This window comes from Xyrauchen texanus, chromosome 22 (genome assembly GCF_025860055.1).
Source record: "Xyrauchen texanus isolate HMW12.3.18 chromosome 22, RBS_HiC_50CHRs, whole genome shotgun sequence".
NCBI lineage: Eukaryota > Metazoa > Chordata > Actinopteri > Cypriniformes > Catostomidae > Xyrauchen > Xyrauchen texanus.
The window spans coordinates 28122695-28142092 of record NC_068297.1 but is presented as its reverse complement, the minus strand read 5'-3'; the positions used below and the strand labels follow the sequence as shown (position 1 = coordinate 28142092).

At 35.8% G+C, this 19398-nt stretch overlaps 1 protein-coding gene across 3 annotated transcripts in view; it reads left to right on the top strand.

The window, feature by feature from the left end:
* The window catches only part of LOC127662855 (sodium/potassium/calcium exchanger 4-like), a 64535-nt gene extending 58079 nt beyond the window's left edge, over nucleotides 1-6456 (top strand). For all 3 annotated transcript variants that reach the window (XM_052154231.1, XM_052154230.1, XM_052154229.1), the window contains exon 17: nucleotides 1755-6456. In XM_052154231.1, coding sequence (XP_052010191.1) covers nucleotides 1755-1907 — 153 coding nt within the window. In that variant the 3' untranslated portion in view covers nucleotides 1908-6456. The remainder of the gene's footprint in view (nucleotides 1-1754) is intronic.
* Nucleotides 6457-19398: the final 12942 nt, after the last annotated feature.

Here is a 19398-nt window from a genome sequence, read left to right as displayed (position 1 = left end):
TTTCCGAAATGGAAAATTAAACAACTTATTTTTAAAATATCACTCATCCCTTTTTGACACTGAAAAGAGAAACGCTTTATTTTAATGTTTGTATTTTAAATCAAATAGCCACTTGTTTTTTGTTTTTGAATACCCGATTCTAAAAGGAAAATCGAATGACCAAAAGATACACGGACCTTTAAACAACCAAATACAACTAAACTACAGATCGATTGTGTCCAATATTTTGGCACTAAATTAAATAAATATCTTTTAAAAAATTACAAAAAATTGATATTTATGATGTCTATGATAGAATTATGTAGATGATAATAAGTCATACACTTATTTATAGTCGTTAATCACAGTTGAATATAGTTATTATCAGTGACAATTTCTCAGGGCCAGCAAAGCCTTCTCCGCTGGTGTAAAATGCCTAATAAATACATCTTTTTTTCATCCTTTTCTCATTGTCCTTTTTGCACATGTATTTTCAATCGCTTTCCACTCCTAATTCATCTACAAATGAATAGCAAAAAACTAAGTTTATCCATTCCGAATTTATTCCTCGATGCTTACAAGCAAACTGTTTCACAAATCGCATGCCCGAAGACATGCTCCTTAGCTGAAGCAGCACTAGTCTGAGCTCCACCCTGTCAGGCCTTCAGGATCCCTCAACACTGCAGTGAATGGCATGAATCGCACTGAAGGCCTAGACTTAAAATGCACGGGCTGCGGCTGGTTATTGTTATTATTCGTAGTAGTAGTAGTAGTAGTAGTAGTAGTATTGTATTATTTATAATAGTAATGATAATAAATTGCTTACATTTCTTAATTATTCTAATAAAATAATTATGAGAATTCTATTAACTTTAATTTGATAAATGATTGTTAACAATAATTAAGTGTTATTGTTAATAATCTTATTATTATTAATAATTGTTGTTAATAATAATAATAATAGTGAAGTTTTACGATTATGTATAGTTACTAATTACAATTTATTAAATATTATTAATACAATTACTAATATGGATATTAGCAGGAATAAAAAAATATTATTAACATATAAATATTAATCTATGCAAAGTTGTTTCATGGTCTAAATGTTCACACGGTTATCTTTGTTTTGGTCTTAAATTGGTAAACGTACATTGCTTGGTGTTTCTTATTTGAAAAATCAATTGTGACCTTTATCGGTAGACCCAATATAAAAGAATCTATAAACAACTGAACAATGTTTGAATAAATGCAAAAATAGTAGTCTCTCTCTCTCTCTCTCTCTCTCTCTAAACAAAAATGTGATTTGCCCTTTTTCTATTTGATTTGGCATCCCCTATTCCCACTACTTACTAGGTCCTCGTGGTGGTGCGGTTACTCATCTCAATCCAGGTAGCAGATTGACAAGTCTCAGTTGCCTCCACTTCTGAGATGGTCAGTCCGCTGATCTTATCACGTGGCGTGCTGTGCATGACACCGCGGAGACTCCCAGGATGTGGAGACTCATGCTACTCTCCACGATCCATGCACAACTTACCACATGCCCCATTGAGAGTGAGAACCATTAATCGCAACCACGAGCAGGTTACCCCATGTGTGACCCTACCTAGCAAATGGGCCAATTTGGTTGCTTAGGAGACCTGGCTTGAGTCACTCAGCACGCCCTGGATTCAAACTCGCTACTCCAGGGGTGGTAGTCAGCATCAATACTCACTGAGCTACCCAGTCCCCCATGTGATTTGCCCTTTTTAATCCAATTTTGATTAAACCTGCAGGTGTTGGGCATCCACGTGAACAGGTGGAAGCTGGACTTTAAGCTGGGCATGTATGTGCTTGTGCTGTATGCCGTCTTCCTGTGCTTTTCCGTCATGATTGAATACAACGTCTTCACTTTTGTCAACCTGCCCATGTGTCAAGAGGATCTGTAAGGCCAGAGGATTTCCACTGGCTTGGAACCAAATTACCTCCGGGTTGGACAAACACCCACACAATATGCCCAAAATCCCCAACGAATGTCCTGTTAATGCAATTTCTCAAAAACATTAAATCTCACTACTGAGGTGCTACCATTCAACAAAACCATTGTCTCCTACTTGCATATCCTCACCACTGTGGCTCAGAAGGTGTTACTGTATTTCCAAGAAAAACTGGTGCTTTAAACTTCTCCACATCAGTTCCAGGAAATGACATTCTCCTCGGCAGCCCTATTTATAACGGGATACTCTTCTGAACCTCGGACAATTGTGATGCACCCCTCTAATGTTTTTACTGGATTATTCAGTACAGTGATTTCAAACGACACAATTACATCACAAACTGCACATATACACCAATGACAGAATGCTGCTCATTTCCATATGCATTAGCAATCTACATTTTCCAACTTCCTTTAGACTGTATGACATGAACATATACATAATGCACTTTATATATGGCATACGACATCTATATCATACTAAGTTATGTCCACCAGTATGAAAAATCTAAGTATGTCCTTGATGTGGTGCAATAAAGAGAGAGATTATGTTTAATTGCTGCCCACGGGCAAAAGATTTCTTCAGCTCGTTACACAGATTTTTTTGAGAAATGAAAAGCTTTCATCAAGTTACAGAATAACAGATGTGGAACATATTCTATATAGATCATGCAACAGGATGAGATCTTATGGAATTCTAATGAGCGGGACGATATATAGCCTGCTGGAAGAGAGGTCATCAAGAGGGGAGCAGCTTCTAACACATTGGAATTGAAGCTGTCCAATTGGAAACGTTTTGATTTCCCTTTTATAATTATATGCACCCTGCATTATCTAATGAATCTAACCAATCATGAAAGCACACATCAGAAGCTGCTGCTCACCTCTTTCTCAGCCCAGGGCAGACAACTCTCAGGAGAGCAATTTATATTGCGTGTTTTGTGGTGTGGAAGACTGATAACTGCAGCTGCTTTAATATTTCGCACAACATACAGACTAGATTATAAACGGGGATCTTGGAGTTTTGCAAAAATGCTACAAATCGATGCATCTGTTGTTTATATGTAAATATGATATAAATGATCCTGTGTAAAACAGTGCTTCCTTACAGATGGGAGGGGGGTGGATTTACATGTGTGACCCAAGCGGTTACTTTTTCTTTATTTACAGTGCACCCTGACCTCACACTCTGGAACTTTTATTATTGTTTGTGTGTAATGCATGATTTGGCACAAAGAAGCCATTTTTCGAAAGTGCATAAGCTGTATGAGCTCACAGTCCATGTCCCTGCAAGGGCAAATCTCACAAAAAATGTCCAAGTCATATTTACATAGAAAATTATATTTTGCATAAAGAAACCTGTATTTAGGGCTATCAAGATTTTCTGCATTATTTTAATGACAATTAAGCACATTTTCAACCCAATTTCTCATTACGGTAATATGTCTGGAGGTTTTACTTTTGATATAATTATTATTTTTCAATTGGCATAAAAGGTATTACAACAAATTCTAACATGATGTATAAAAATGACAATTGAAATAATATATCTATATATGATAATGCAAATTGGAGCGGGCTGGAAGAGTTCACCAAAAAAATTAAGTTCTCTCATTCACTCACCCTCATGCCATTCCAGATGTGTATGACTTTTTCTGCAGAAAACAAGTGAAGTTTTTTAGAAGAATATTTCAGCTCTGTAAGACCATACATTGCAAATCAACAGGGTCCAAAACTTTGAAGCACAAAAGCAGCATAAAAGTAATCCATATCTTTAGAAGAGATATGATAGGATGTGGGTGAGAAACAGATCAATATACAAGTACCTTTTCCCTGTAAAATCTCATCCCTGGAGAAATGCACGAAGAATGTGAATCACCAAAAAACAAAGACGATCTTTTGGGATAGAAGAGTGCTTAGGAGGGCTGTTTAAAAGTGAAGATTTATTGTAAAAAAAGAACTTAAATAGTGATCCGTTTCTCACCCACACCTTTTGTATTGCTTCTGAAGACATGGATTAAACCACTGGAGTCTTTATGTTCTGCCTTTATTTGCTTTTTGAGCTTCAAAGTATTGGACTCTATTAACACTCACTGTATGGATGTACAGAGCTGAAATGTTCTTCTTAAAAATCTTAGAGTTAAGCAGAAGAAATAAAAACATACACATCAAAGATGGCAGCAGGGTGAGTGAAGGAGAGCATTTTCATTTTTGGGTGAACTATCCCTTTAATTTTTGTAAAAATAATGCAAAAAACACAATGCAAAAAACTGTCCTAAAAATAGGAATTATTTTCTGTAAGCAAAGTAAAATTTTGGATTTATTTCTTTTAATTTTGTTGTGAAATATGACCCGGACATATTCTTGACTGGTTTCCCAATATGACCCATAAATGGCAGCTACTGGACCCCCATTCACTGGGACCCCCATTCACTGGGAGCAGGCTCAGGAGATCTGAACTTGAGTTTAGGGAGGTGTTTTTGTCACTCGTGGAAACTGTCTTCGTAAAGTGCTAAGAGGTGCCGTCACTGTTGTTGTTGTTGCGGTATTTGATGTACACAGTATATATGATATATGCAATCTCAGTCGGCGAGGGCCGAGTACGGGGGATTTATATTTTCATACAGCCATGTTTGTGAAAGCTGCTGCAATCGCCCACTGCTGTTACACATGCATGCAAAGTCTGTCATCTAATCTCACATCACATAATTGCCATTCTGTAGAATGTCAGCTTTAGTTTATTGTGACTATGTGCTGTGTGAAATGATGGTGATGTCATGTAATTACTTTTTCTCTTTTGTGGTTTCTAAGTGGTGATCTGATCTGCATGATGATTATTCAGCTGAAATATGTACACTGTATGGATGATGGGAGGTGCAATGAAAGCTGCTTCTAATGCCTGGTTGCCATGATTTATAGTTGCGAAGAGAAAGGCAGGGTTTAGAAGTCTTTTTTCCAGCATTACATTTTTCTTTGGTGCCTGTAAGTTATTACCAAACTTGTTTTTGTTTTTTTCCTCTCCATTGTGTATGGTTGTTGTTTTGGGCCGAGACATCTCAACCAGTGCAACTGAGAGGAATGGGTTCATTTATAAGAGATTTATTTGAATCTACACTGAATATTTTTGTCAGCATTCAATCCTAAAGGTATAGTTCACCCAAAAATTACAATTCTTGCATCATTTAGTCACCCATATGCAGTTCCAAATCTGACTGACTTTATTCAGTGGATGTTTAGCAGAATGTACATGCTTTTATATACAATGAAAGGGGATTTGTACTGGCTCTGTCAAGCTCCAAATATGACCAAACCGAACCGTAAAAGCATTCCATACAACTTGTGCACTATATTCTAAGTTATCTGAAGACATACAATAGCTTTGTGTGAGGAACAGGCTGAAATTTAAGTTTCACTGATAATCTTCCCCTCCTTCGTAGCGCTCATCTCATTTGCACTTGCATTCAATTCAAGCATAGTGCCTTAAAACATGATGTTAGATGTAAGTGATGAGACACAACAACCAATGATGTTTGATGTAGATGTTAAAAAGGATGCAAAATCTTGACATGCTGAATTAGAGGGACTGTGGAGTGAATAAGTACCAAAATTTGGATGTGTTTCTCACTCAAATCTATCATAGGGCATTTTATGGCATGGACAAGTCATTTGGTCAACTTTTAGAATATTTTATGGAGATTTTTGTCATTATTTGGAGCTTGACAGCCTCAGTCACCATCTACTTTCATTGTATGGAAAAGAGTAGTGTGAACATTCTCGAATCGTCAAAAATTATCTCGCCTTTTGTGTTACACAGAAGGTAGATCGTAGGCTTAGGAAAGTCATGAATGTGAGTAAATGACACGGTTTTCATTTTTGGATGAACCAACCTTTTAACTTGGTTGCAAATAATTTGTGCCATGCTTGATGTAAATGCTATCATTATATTTGAACAGAGATTAGTATTTTTTTTTACATTTAATTGTATTTTAAAAACTACTGCCTCTGAAGTGACTTGAAACATTATCAAACCACCCCAGAGTACATGACTTTGTTGCCAGTTGTATAGCACTCTCACATGAATCATCTTGAAAACTCATTATATGCCTCTTCCAAGGGGAAACACTTAAAGGAAAATGCTTCAAATGACTTCAATCTCTTACGCATGAATATACACACACGTATGAGATAACTTCTCATGCATTGTCTTTATTAAACACACATGCACAGATACATGTGCAACTGCTTCAAGACTGACTTTCTGCACTGAGTGGATTGGCATATAGTATACTTTCATCCAAACAAGTGTAGGAGTAGAGATCTTAATGAATGATGTTGGTGTGTAACATGAATGTATATTGTCTTACAAGCAATGGGTGTATTCAACCAGTGCATTTTACTATAAAGCAATAATCTAAAAAGAATATGAACAACAATATATGAATCATACGAGTATTGTATGGAGAGAAAATATTAAATTCTACAGTTTATAAATGTTTCTTGGGTTTCTGTCTTGCATTTGAACTTTGGCGCCCCCACACGTTGATTGCAGGTAGTGCATTTCTGGTAACTTTGTGTTCCGCTCTCTTTCCGTGTCCTAAAAACAGAATGGAATAACTTCACCTTCTTCCGTCACAAATGATCAACATTGACCCAAATGTCTAAGTGAAATTCTGATTCCGCTGTCGCTGCATTGTTAAATGAGACATTTACATGGAAAATATCTTCATGGTATGTCTAAGACCGCACAGCGTGACGGACGTAAGCAGTAACGGAAGTGCAATTGCCGCTCAGAGAAATCGTTTCCCCCCACTATACGCTGCACTGTATGGCGCTTACTCCGTGCCAAAATCAAACATTCGACCGACCGATCGAACGTCTATCCTAACGTCTATCCGAACGTCTTGTACTTTTGAGCGTCTTACCGAGCGGGTTGACCCACGTGACGACCTGACGTGACGTCAACGTCTTGAAAATAGCAGTTTTTTAACCATGCAAGTATCCAAGCTAATGTGTAAAGACTATAAATGGACGTGAAAGGCACTAAATACAGATGTTTTACCTAAAATACTCAACCATGTCCTGCATTCTGCTGCACTTCCCTGAATAAGCCTTTGAAAAAAAAGGTGTTGTAGGCTAGGCCTATTCTAAGTCTTTCTGAGGGATGAACTGAAAAAGATCACCTGTATATCATGACTTTCTCTGTATTTCATGACTCTAATGTTTCAAACACCAAACTCACCTATTGTAACTGTACATACATACAGTGGTAAGCTTTTTCTGTCGAACTAATTAATTATATATTGTCTGATATATTGTTTTACAAGTAAGAGTTAAAAGATATAAGAAAAATGATTTTAATTTAAAAGTTTTCAATGCCATATGGGACCATGTTGTCATTAATTGCCCATTCACTTTTCATGGTAAGTTACCATTGGTAACACATTGAGAAAGACGCAGTTAAGATTATTCAATAGACTTTGTTCATGATTTCGTTTTCTTCCTTCTGAAATTGCCTTTGCTGCCTCCGCTGACTCGTGGGCTGAGTTACTGTAACATAACAAGCTGTTGATGGTTTTGGATAGGCTACTCTGATAGATGAACTCTGATATATACATTTCTTCTGTCAGAGAGAGAGGTCACTGTTTCTAACATGAATTTTCACTGTCTCTCCTGTTCTCATCTTGTAAACATATTATTAAAGTGGTTTGCAGCATGGCATTATAATCGTCCCAAATCCTTGTTAATGTAGGCCTATAAAGACTTCTGAAAGATTGCATATTTTGACATTAGAAAGAGTGCTAATAATAGTATGTTAGAGACTAATATATATATAATAGGCTATATAATCATTATAATATATAATAATTATCTTAATCCTAATTTATGTTTCTGTATAAGCAATTTTTTTCACGGTTCTTATTCACGTTGGAGGGAAAAAACCTGGCCAATTCCTGAATATTGATTAATCTAAATTAGATAATGCAATTTTCCGAAGGGGTGCAACGAATAAAACGGGCGGAAACACAAGCACGAAACTTGTAGTCTTGTACATTGATAATAGTATACAATTTATTAATAACATACATTTTATTTATAAATTGGGTGTTCGATCAACTGACTGCATGCCGTCGGAGTTTCCAGTGTTGACAGCTCCGTAAAATATCCTTGGATGAGCTGTAGTTTTGCTGTAGGCCAAAGCCCGTCTACGGACATTCTCTGTAGGCCTATTATAGCTACTGAAAAGTACCTACAATACACAAATAACATTTTAAATTACTTCCGTCTATGAACAAATAAAGTAGCCTTGATGTCATAAATACAAAAGCACAGGCGTGCCGTTAGACATAGGCATCCGGGGCTTCAGCCCGGATGTTTTTTTTATAGCCCGGATCTCAAAAAATTGAATTTATTGATAATTATTATTATTTTTTAATAATTTTGTATTTATTTAAAAAATGTACCGGGTCTTTTAATCTATCCTTCGAATCATGTATTAAAGACGATTAAAATGTGTTCAAGCAGATCAAAGTTACTATGGTTACAGAATGCTTGTATTTAGAGTGTGCACCAGAGGAGAGAGCCTGAAAGAGTCATCGGTTAACTTACAGCTTTAGGGCTTGACTGTCATTGTTGTTTGTGGCTTCTGGTGGTAGCTATTATGGACATTAGACACTTTTTAAAAAGTAAAATAAGGAGTCATGAACGATACGAGGGAGGCAAGAAGAGTTATCTACTGGCGCCGTTCCCTCATCATTAAGCTCAGGTCGGTGAAGGCTCTTAAGCAAACCCTGGTCTAACTTACTAGCCCTGTAAGTTACTCACTGTGGTATTAATGCAGAACATGTACTGTATATATAAAGTACGTGGGACCTTACTATTTCGCCTATAGCTAATCCATTTTGTGAGCCATAATCCGTTTCTCGTGAGGAATGTAGATGAAGTAGCCTATACATCTGATTTGGCGATTGAAACACGATGTGTAAATTAACGTTATTCAGGGATGTAGTGGAGGCTAAACAGAATTAACAACAACTCATTCATTGTTTCATTCCTAACATTGAACTTCAAGTCAGATGACTATGCTGCGTTCATACCGGACGCGAATAGCGCGTCAGGCGCGAGTGTTAAGTCAATGCAAAGACGCATTACGCGCGTAAAATATTCCTGCGGCGCGAATGAGGTGCAGAGCGCGGCTTTGCATTGACTTAACATTGAAATCACTCGCGCCTGACGCGCTATTCGCGTCCGGTGTGAACGCACAGTCACCGTTAGGTCCACCAAACCTAGCTCCTGGAGCAAATGGTGAAACTCCTGAAACTTTCCGGAGGGTCTGGTGGATCCACACCCTTATGCTTCCTCCCCAGAAAAAATAGAAGTGCCCCCCCCAACAACACACACATCCCGAGGAATGGACGCTCCCCGAAACCGACGCTGGACACATTGCACCTTTCCCCGAAACCCCAGTTCCCTACTCCCAGAGGAATGGACGCTGGATACAGTGCCCCTCTTCCCTATTATTTATGTTTATAGCTATGTTATTTAAAATGTATATAGTTCTCTTTACAAACCTATACAGAGTGCCTGTGTTTACTGTCTGTTGAATGCCCTCTTTACTGGACCTGCACTGTCTATAGTTCCTTTTCCAGACTTATACAAGCAGACTGTTGGAGTGATTTATGTGTGTGTGTGTGTGTGTGTGTGTGTGTGTGTGTGTGTGTGTGTGTGTGTGTGTGTGTGTGTGTGTGTGTGTGTGTGTGTGTCTATATAGATAGATAGATAAATAGATATAGATAAATATAGAAAGATAAATATCTATATACACATTATATATAGTTTTATATTCATTTTTTTAAATATTATTTAATATTCATGTATTATTTATTTGTGTTTCTGTGAATAGCTGTTACAGTTCTACAAATAAAGCATTCTATCTTTTACCTATCATTTAAAATGCTAAAACAATGCACCTGAATGCAGGAAATGAAGTGTTTAATGGCCAACATTTCCTGGGGGAGGTCCCCAGACCCCCATTTATATTATTATTGCTTATTATTATGTGCCTATGAGTAGAAGAAGTAGTTACCAAAAGCGGGCGGGGTGGGTGGTGGGGACTGGGCTAAGCCCCCAATGTATCAAGATCCTAGCAACGCCCCTGCAAAAGCATGATTTTAATACTAATCCCTGCCCTTACCCTTAAACTTAACTTAAAAAATGCATTTATATCACATCCATAGAGATTGCAGCTCTTTATTGGAAACAATTGAAATGAAACGACTTTTTTTATAGATGAAATATAATCTATTTTATTTTTGTTGACAGACATGCAGCGCATGTTCAAACTGTTGTTACTAATCTGCGATTTTTATAATTCTCTGGTAAATGTTTTATTATCAACCATATCTATTTGTCCTTATCAGGCAAAATATTGATGTTATTTTTTACATGCACTTTTACTAAAAAGAAAAACATGCCATTGTAAATCATAGTTGTATTACAAGTAAAACATGTGCAAGCAGACAAAAAAATATTTTTGAATAACTGTTATATTAAGAGAAATCTGTATCCTTCAAATAATAGCTTATTTGTAAATTGGTTATTTGATTACGCTATTTGTGGTGATATGGTAAATAGTGAGAAGTTAAGAGAATAAATTTAACTTGCATGTCAACACGAGCGTCTCAGCAGGCTTGTTTTAGCACCATGACACAAATAGCCATCCTAACGTAACAATTTTGATTATTGAACTATAAGAAGAAAAAAAAATGGCATGCAGAAAGAATAGGCCTAGGCTACTTTCAAAAAAATTTTTTTTATATTATTCTCGCCAATTTTACAGTTAACGAAGAGAAATGGTCTGATAAGATTATCAATACACAGTACACTGTCTACGTTGAATTTATCTCTTACACTCTTAAGGGTATCATAAAGTAGACATGTAGGCCGGCTTTGCATTTGATATGTCAATTTCTCTGATATAAATGGTCAGGATATTTTATGTAGCCTACTTTATATGATTCATTGTCTATGATTTTTATATTTAGGCAAAGCAGATGGGATAATGATTGCAGTTTTCGCTGCATTTGAATATGGTAGAGCGTATTTCTATTAAATAAGACACATTCCGAAATTAGATCTATTCCTAAACCTTCCGATTTAATGGGAGATATATAAAAATTATGTATAATATCGTGCTTTTCCGAAATAGCCGTTAAAGCATGCCAGATTTGTCAATAATATTTAGCCTCTGCTATATTTAACTTTAATAATAGCCTACACCGCACATAACTTTCTAAGCCATCAGCCATTGCACTAATCAAATGTGGACTAGTTAGAGGACACAATAGACGCATAAGAAGTTAAACTAAGGTAAGAAAAACACAAACGTGTTACAACGTGTCTTCACACGTAAACAACACGTTGGGATGACGATCGGTTACTCGCGCTTCCGACCGGTCGCCATAGGAACGCGTTAACAACACGTCAGCACACGTAGGAACGTGTTACATATGATTTTATGAAAATGATCAATAATTTCGTTTTGGCTCATTGTTTATATGTGGCAGACATGAAAATCAACGAACCTTAATTACAAAGTAAAGTATATTCAGCTGACTATGTCTATATGTAATATTAGAACTGTTATACAAATTTTTTAAATAAACCTTTCCACTTTAACATTTATGATGTCTATTTGTGAAAGATTATGATAATTTAGTAATTTTATTAAGACTGAGATTATGCTTGATTAGATTAACTTTTTATTAGTTTGTTATCTGTGTGATAGCCTATGTATAAAAAATAGTATGAATGTTTTTAATATATTAGCCTACAGGTTTCCTGAATTGCTAAAACACATTTCTTGGAAACATCATTAATTTTTAAAACCTTAAACACAAAACGAAATTTTCAAACTACATTCAGAGAACAGAAAAAAAAAAATGAAGAAATAGATTTCAGCCCTTTTCTGTGATTTTTATTTATTTATTTATTTATTTATTTATTTATTTTATTTTATTTTTTTTTGTAACCACCTCCCAGTGGACCTTCTCTGTATGTGCAGGCTATTTGTCATCCAGGTGTTTCCAATTAGCATCTATAAAAGAGGAAATTGTTTGTTTGGAAAATATACCCTGAAGAAGGCTGTTTGTGCCGCTACGCGTGGGTTGTATCTTTTCCCCCACATATTTTAATTATTTTTTCTATCATGATATAGCCAGTCCAATAAAGGCTTTTTTATTTTTCTAAGAAGAGTGCCTTGGATTTCCTTTTTCTACATTACATTCAGAGAACATCTGACTCTTCTTTCAAAAAAAAAAAAGAAAAAAAAAGACTCAAAACCATTTTATCTGTGCTCAAAATCAAACAGTGCTTTCAGATCATGCACACAAGAGTCAATAAAAAAAATATATTTGCATTAGGCTATTATTACAGTCAAACCTGAATACAGAGAAAGCATTTTGTTACACATAACAGAAAAAATCAATAAATAAAAAATAAACAGCTAATATTTTATCACAGCTTAATCCATCTGGATCTGATCTCATTTCCACCTCTTATTTCAGTCTTCTGTCTCAATTATGCTGTGTTGTAATAGCCCTACCAGTTCATTTGTGTATAATTGTGAATTTTAAAATTCAAAACAGAAAATTGTTTGGTCAAAAGTGACCGAAGAGCACCATGACAGTACTGGACTTGTAACATTTGTTGGAAAAGTAAATTATTTTAATTATGCTATATAAAACTTTCAGTAACAATATTATTACAATAAATTGTACTTAGCTTTTTTTTTAAGTTCTGCAAATATTTTAAACTGTAGATTCACAGGTCACAACAGTTTAAAATATAAATGTGTGTGTGTGTGTGTGTGTGTGTGTGTGTGTGTGTGTGTGTGTGTGTGTGTGTGTATAAATGGATATTCTATATAGGCTAGGTCTATCTGTATTTCCAAATATATAAATATAATATATATTTATGAAAACCTTCTTTTTAAATGAAAGGCTACATTTATTAATTTGGGAGTGCTTTCTTTTATGGACTGTGAGAACATTGTACACTGGGCAATAAAATGAACAATAAAAACTAGTTAAAATGATTATATTGGTCAAATTAAGACTATTGAATGACTGTATATAGGCTAGCCTACAGTATTTCTGCTCTTTGAAAGTAAAACACATAGCCTCACATGCACAGGATTCAGGAGAAATGTTTTAGTGTTGTTTTAGGGGTACAATATATGTATTGCCTTTAATGTCCATTTATAGTCTTTACACATTAGCTTGGATACTTGCATGGTTAAAAAACTGCTATTTTCAAGACGTTGACGTCACGTCAGGTCGTCACGTGGGTCAACCCGCTCGGTAAGACGCTCAAAAGTACAAGACGTTCGGATAGACGTTAGGATAGACGTTCGATCGGTCGGTCGGTCGAATGTTTGATTTTGGCACGGAGTAAGCGCCATAGCACTGCTGTTATTCGACCATTTACTCAGACGTCATTGAAGAAAACATACACACGTTCCCGTTGACGTCATCATGGAGCGTTCACAACAAAAGAGAACGCATATGACGCAATAATTAGTCTCCAGTACATATTAGTTAACAAACATCCAGTCAGAGTATTGTTCTACAGTGCAGCACGTTATAGTTTATAGGTTCTAACATTTTTTTTTATTATTATTACTGTCAACTTATCTTTTTGCTGTGTCAAATTGATATTCCCACTGGTAAGTAAAGCAGTTTAGAAATATACAATTTATCTAATGGAGGATGTCAATTATTTGTCAAGTACGGAGAGTGGTGCTGTAGCATCCTACTGGGGTCGTTTGCAACACAAGTTGAATATTTACAATTTTCTCCATGATCAGGCCTATATTAAAGTTCAAAATAACTGTTATGCCATCCCCCATAAATAGGAAACAAATATAAAAGAACATAAAACTTTTAATAACTGTACAACCATGATTGACAGTGTTGATGCTATATTTAATTTAATCAAGAGAACATACAGATGTTACCAGTAAAATCAAATTATAAGTCTAAAGTGAAATTATACTTTATTTCAAAATCTATATATTTTGTTCCTTCTAAACTGTATTATATATCGTTTTTGTTTGTTTTTTTACTGTTCCCTCATGGTGGTCATGTATGGTTTCACAGCTGTAGCTAATTCCTAAATCGTTTAACATATGATGTTACAAAACTCCCTTCAATTATTAAAAAAAAAAAACAATTACAATTCTTGTATATGCACTTTTTATGGTCTCATTAATATTTGTAGTTCTTGAATATGCACTTTTTACAACCTTATATTAAGGCTACATGGAATATTTATAAAAAAAAAAATAAAATAAAAAAAAAACTTTTTTTTCCTTTTACATAAAAAAAGTTAATGACCATACAAGTTGTCTACTACAGCTATGCAGAAATCTGGAAGAAAATCAAAGTCAAGTTGTAAATAATATCAAAATCATGCTTGACTGTCCAATACAAATATCTTAAAAATGCTCACCTTTTCAGTAATTTCAGGCCTGCTTTATATGTCAAATCTTGCAGTCAAGTAACTCATGACTGTGTTTTCTGCAGTGCTGTTTAAATGTGCAGGTATGAGAAGGTTTCTCACCCGTGATGTCAGATTATCAACAGAACTGAAATACAGCACCCAAGCAAACGTGAAGCCAGGTATGATTTCAAATGGGTCACTTAGCTGTCATGAATTAACGTTTACAACAGTTCATTTACAACAACTCAAAAACATTAACCAGCCGAACTTCAAAGTGGCTGGCTGACATCCAGCACAGTATTTAGTATGCTGCAGTATGTATGCGAGTTATTATCGGAGAATTATCCGTCAGCAGAGACCAGGTATTAACAACACCTCTGTTATTGCTGCAGGTCTGAAGGGTTCATGTTTGGCATGTTTAATTCATTCTTGTGTTTATGTGTGTGTTATGCTGTTAGCATTGCACATTTCAGCCTGGCACAACAATGTAGGCTATAATTGAATAAAATATACATAAAAATGGATACTGAACTAAAATGTGACTTTTTTTTTATGTATTTACCCAGAATTTAAGTTTATTCAGTAGAATCTTATTTGATTCTAAGAGGACGTGTATTTGATTCCTTCAGGATTGTTTCCGCATTATTTGACTCTCAGTTTTTTGTATGGAACTATAAAGTATATGTGAATAAGTATACAATTTTAAGACTTTATTCCGCACTTCTACATCATTGATCATCATAGCAGCATCCATAATCTGCAAAGACATTTTTTATTTTATACAAAGTTTTCAAACAGAGAGACAGTTGCAGGATCTCACAGAAAGAATTAATACATTTTATGTCTACTGATAGGATATCAACAGGCTAATGTTGTGATCTTGCACAAGGATCTTGCCGATGACGTTGAGGCTTTTTGTCAAGCTAACTGCCCTCACCACAGGATCATAGATCATACCAGATCATAGTGTTCACACTGACTGGGTCAAAGACATGAGTAACTGAGACACGATATAACATATTATTTATTTATTTTATTTTCTCAACCATTTATTTGTACAGAGGCTGTTCATGTACGGATTATGTTTAGTCACTGAGTGATGAAAAAAATTCATCTTTTTCAGAATATTTTTTCTTGTATCATCTTGTGAATTAATCATTTAAAAGTTTTCACTCACTTTATCACCATTTTACAAAGTTAATTGGTCTAAATCCGAAGCTTTGGCTCTGACAGAGTGCTGCCCAGTAATGGCTTTTCACCGGCCTCCTTTCAATGGCCCAAATAGGGCATTATGTATTTGGATATTTTATTTCCAGCAAATTTATGTTCATTTTGATCCTTTAATAAAAAGCTTTGAGCAATGTGGGCCGGTGGGCTTCAATACATTTATTTGTGTTTGGGAAGGTTAATGTTATAAAAATGAATTGTATTCCAAGATTTAACTACCTATTACAGTCTCTCCCCATTGAAGTTCCCTACTTTTATTTTAAACAATTTGATTGTATAGCCAAATCCTTTATCTGGAATGGTAAACATCCTCAAATGCATTCTAACAAGTTACACAATCCAGTTAACAAAGGTGGGTTGCGTCTCCCCAAGATTTTGTTGTACTATTATTCTTTTGGTCTCAGACATTTGGTGCATTGGTCACTTCTGCCTGAAAGAGCCCCTTCCTGGCTTTTTATTGAACAGGAGGTCCTTGCCCCTATCTTGCCATTGCAATGACTTTCTACCAAGCTGCCTGGAGAAGTAAAGACACATGCCATTAACTCACACATGCAGTTAGTGTGGACAAAAGTTTCCCACATGCTCAAATCGGACATTTACCTGAACGTTGCCGCAAGTGTTTGGTTAAACCCTAAATTGTGCATTAAAGGTGGGGTATGTGATTTTCTTTTTTGACCATTTTTTCAAAATAACTTGAAATCCTATTCCTAACCCACTTACTGGCTGTAAATTAGAAGCACTGATATGAAAATTAAGCAATTTAATCATCTGTGGAACGGGCAGGACTCGAAAAACTCCAGCCAATCATTTTCAAGACCATCTAGAATCATTGGACAGAAAATGTGTCAATCAAACGGTCGTACCATGCCCTCCGCCCCCTCCCCTGGCGCTGCGTGTCCCGTTAGATGCGCATACTCAAAGCTTCGTGACCCAGTAACAGGAAGCGATTGTATTTATGTATGGAGAATAGAGCTTTTATAGTGCTAGTGGGGTTGTTCCACATTTCTATGAATCCTGTTTTGAATAGAAGACCGCTGTACAGACGCCAGGGCTGGCGATGTTCTTTTTTTTTACAGTTATGAGAAAATCAGCTCTACACCTTTCAAGAGTGGTATGCGACCCCCTCCTCCTGCTGTGTCAACAATTTGCTCTGAAAAATTGTCTGACAGGTGAATGCACTGTTTGACTAGTGAGTCTAGAACACTGCGCATCTGAGTTTTCGCTCGTGCATGATTGCGCGTCCATGTTTTTCGAATGGGTGGAGTCAGGGCCAGCGTTGGAGGAGAGAAGGTAGGACCTTAGAGTTGTGTATTTTCAAAATCTGTCGGCCGTTTTGCAAATCACATACCCCACCTTTAACAAGTCCCCGTTTTGCTGGACAGAATGGATTGAGAAGGTTGTTGCTACACTGGGTGACCTGTATGAAAATGGAGCATTGAGATCCTTTTTAAAATATTATACAGCAGTTTGGGATTCCCAGATCTCAATTCTTCAGGTAATTACATCTGCACCATCTACTATGTGCCACCTTTGGGTGCAGTACGCAGCCCCCTAAAGCTGCAGACACTCTTGAGATGGTACTAGCGGCTTTTGGAAAGAGTTGCGAGGATTTAGCGTACTATTTCTTGCTAATTTAGGGTCTAGGGGATGGGGTTTTTACATCTCTTAAGAAGTTACGGGGGAGAGACTTTAATTTATTATTGGAGGATGAAGAATGGGTAGGATTTAAAAAAATGTGAAGTCTATGTCTAGGGATGCAAGGTTGTGCCTCATTCAATTTAAGATTCTGCATTGTTTTTACTGGACTCCTTCTAGATTGCATAGGGTTGGTCTTAAAGACACACCCACCTGCTGGCGATGCCAATCAGAGGATTGGGACCTAGCCCATGTTTTTTGGTATTGTATTAAGATTCAAGAGTTTTGGTCGAGGGTTCAGTTAGATCTGTGAGATCCTGAGCACTCAGATTTCACTCTGCCCCAGACTTTGTATTTTGACTGATGGGGTGGGTGTTAATATAGGGAATAAACATATTAAAAACTGGGTCCTTACCAGTGTGATGATCAGCAGGAAAGTGATCCTTTGGGGATGGAAGTCGACTGGTGTGCCCTCAGTTCATGAGTGGTGCACCGAATTGGGAAGAGTTGCAGCCTTTGAAAAAAACAAAATGACACATAAACAGCTGGGCTGCTTGGGTGCCTTTGACAAGAAGTTGGGCACTTATTTGGCTTCTTAGAGGGTTGCCAGGGAGGAACAGTGGAGAGGGACAGTTTAAATGGTGTGTATGTAATGGATTGATGTGTGTAACCTTTTTCTTTTTTGTTGGGCAATTTTTTGTGGGTTTTTTTATGTCAGTGAGATTTTCTTGGACTGTCTGCTTATATTTTGATGAAAGTTGATTCCATGTTTTCATGTGCTGCTTGTGTTGATTTGAGTTTGAGGTTGATACAAATTGTTAATGACAACAACAAAAAAAATCCCAAAAAGAAACAAATAAGAAATTATATTTTCCATATAGAAAATTAAGCATATTTATAGTTCCATTAAGGTTTTTTACCTTGTGACAATATTTTCACGACACCCTAATTCTCATTAGCGAAATAGCAACTTTAATTTAAAAACAATAATTTGATAATTTACAAATAAACTTTTGATCATTGTTACGGTAATGAGAATCATTATTGAAAGCAATGAGAAGAATTGTCAAATTTAAACGCTGCACTATAGAAGATTTTTTTGGTTACAAATGAACAAAATGTCATGATTAAGTACATACACATTCAGTGTTTAAAACAATGTCCTGAACTTATCCCAATGTACTAGATTTGGCACGAAATCGCAGGCTTATGTCATTCATCCTTACGTCATGTCCGTAAACACAGAAGTACCGGCTGACATGTGTTCCTGCAGGGGAAAATATGCTGTTTAGTTCAGTTAGTCACTGTCACAGTTCAGGACAGCATTGCAGCAGTCTGGATGGATGTTTATCTGTTTACTGAAGTTCTTAACTTGCTTTAATGCTTGGATATGTTGTCTGGTAGGGTTGTTTAAGCTTATATTGCATGTCATGCTCGTAAGAATCGAACATTACTCATAAATTAACTACAATGTATTTACATGATCTGGTGACATTACCGGAACATGTTTACTAATATTCATGACTTCTGAGAATTTAATAACATTGCTGTAGTTTTTAAGTTCCCTAAGAATGTGTGCTGCGGTTTTCTCATTTCTTTTGCCCCAGTCGGTATCACTAATTTCCCTTGTAGCATAGTCTGTCTGTTTGCTATGTACAATCATTTCAAGTTGTTTAAAATGTACCGATTTCATATTATAGTACTGTACATACTGTATATGATTTTTTTTTAGTGTCTAACCATCTATCCATTTACTACTAAACAAATTAATAATTAAACATTAATATAATTTTTATATGACATATTTCTGTATATTATTTTCTTGTTTAATACAGTATATTGCATCCCCATCACTATTAAATCCTTGTTTTATGATTTTAATTTACAGTATTATTATGTGCAGTACAAAGCCGTTCTATTATAGTATTACGGTTTTACTTGCATTATCAATTGAGGCTGTACAATAGAATATACAATTATGAAGTCTTCATTAAACTCATATAAAGAGTTTCACCTCTTAAATTGATAAGTGTAGTAAAATACAAACATAATAGTGGATAAAACACATGAATGATCATATTAAC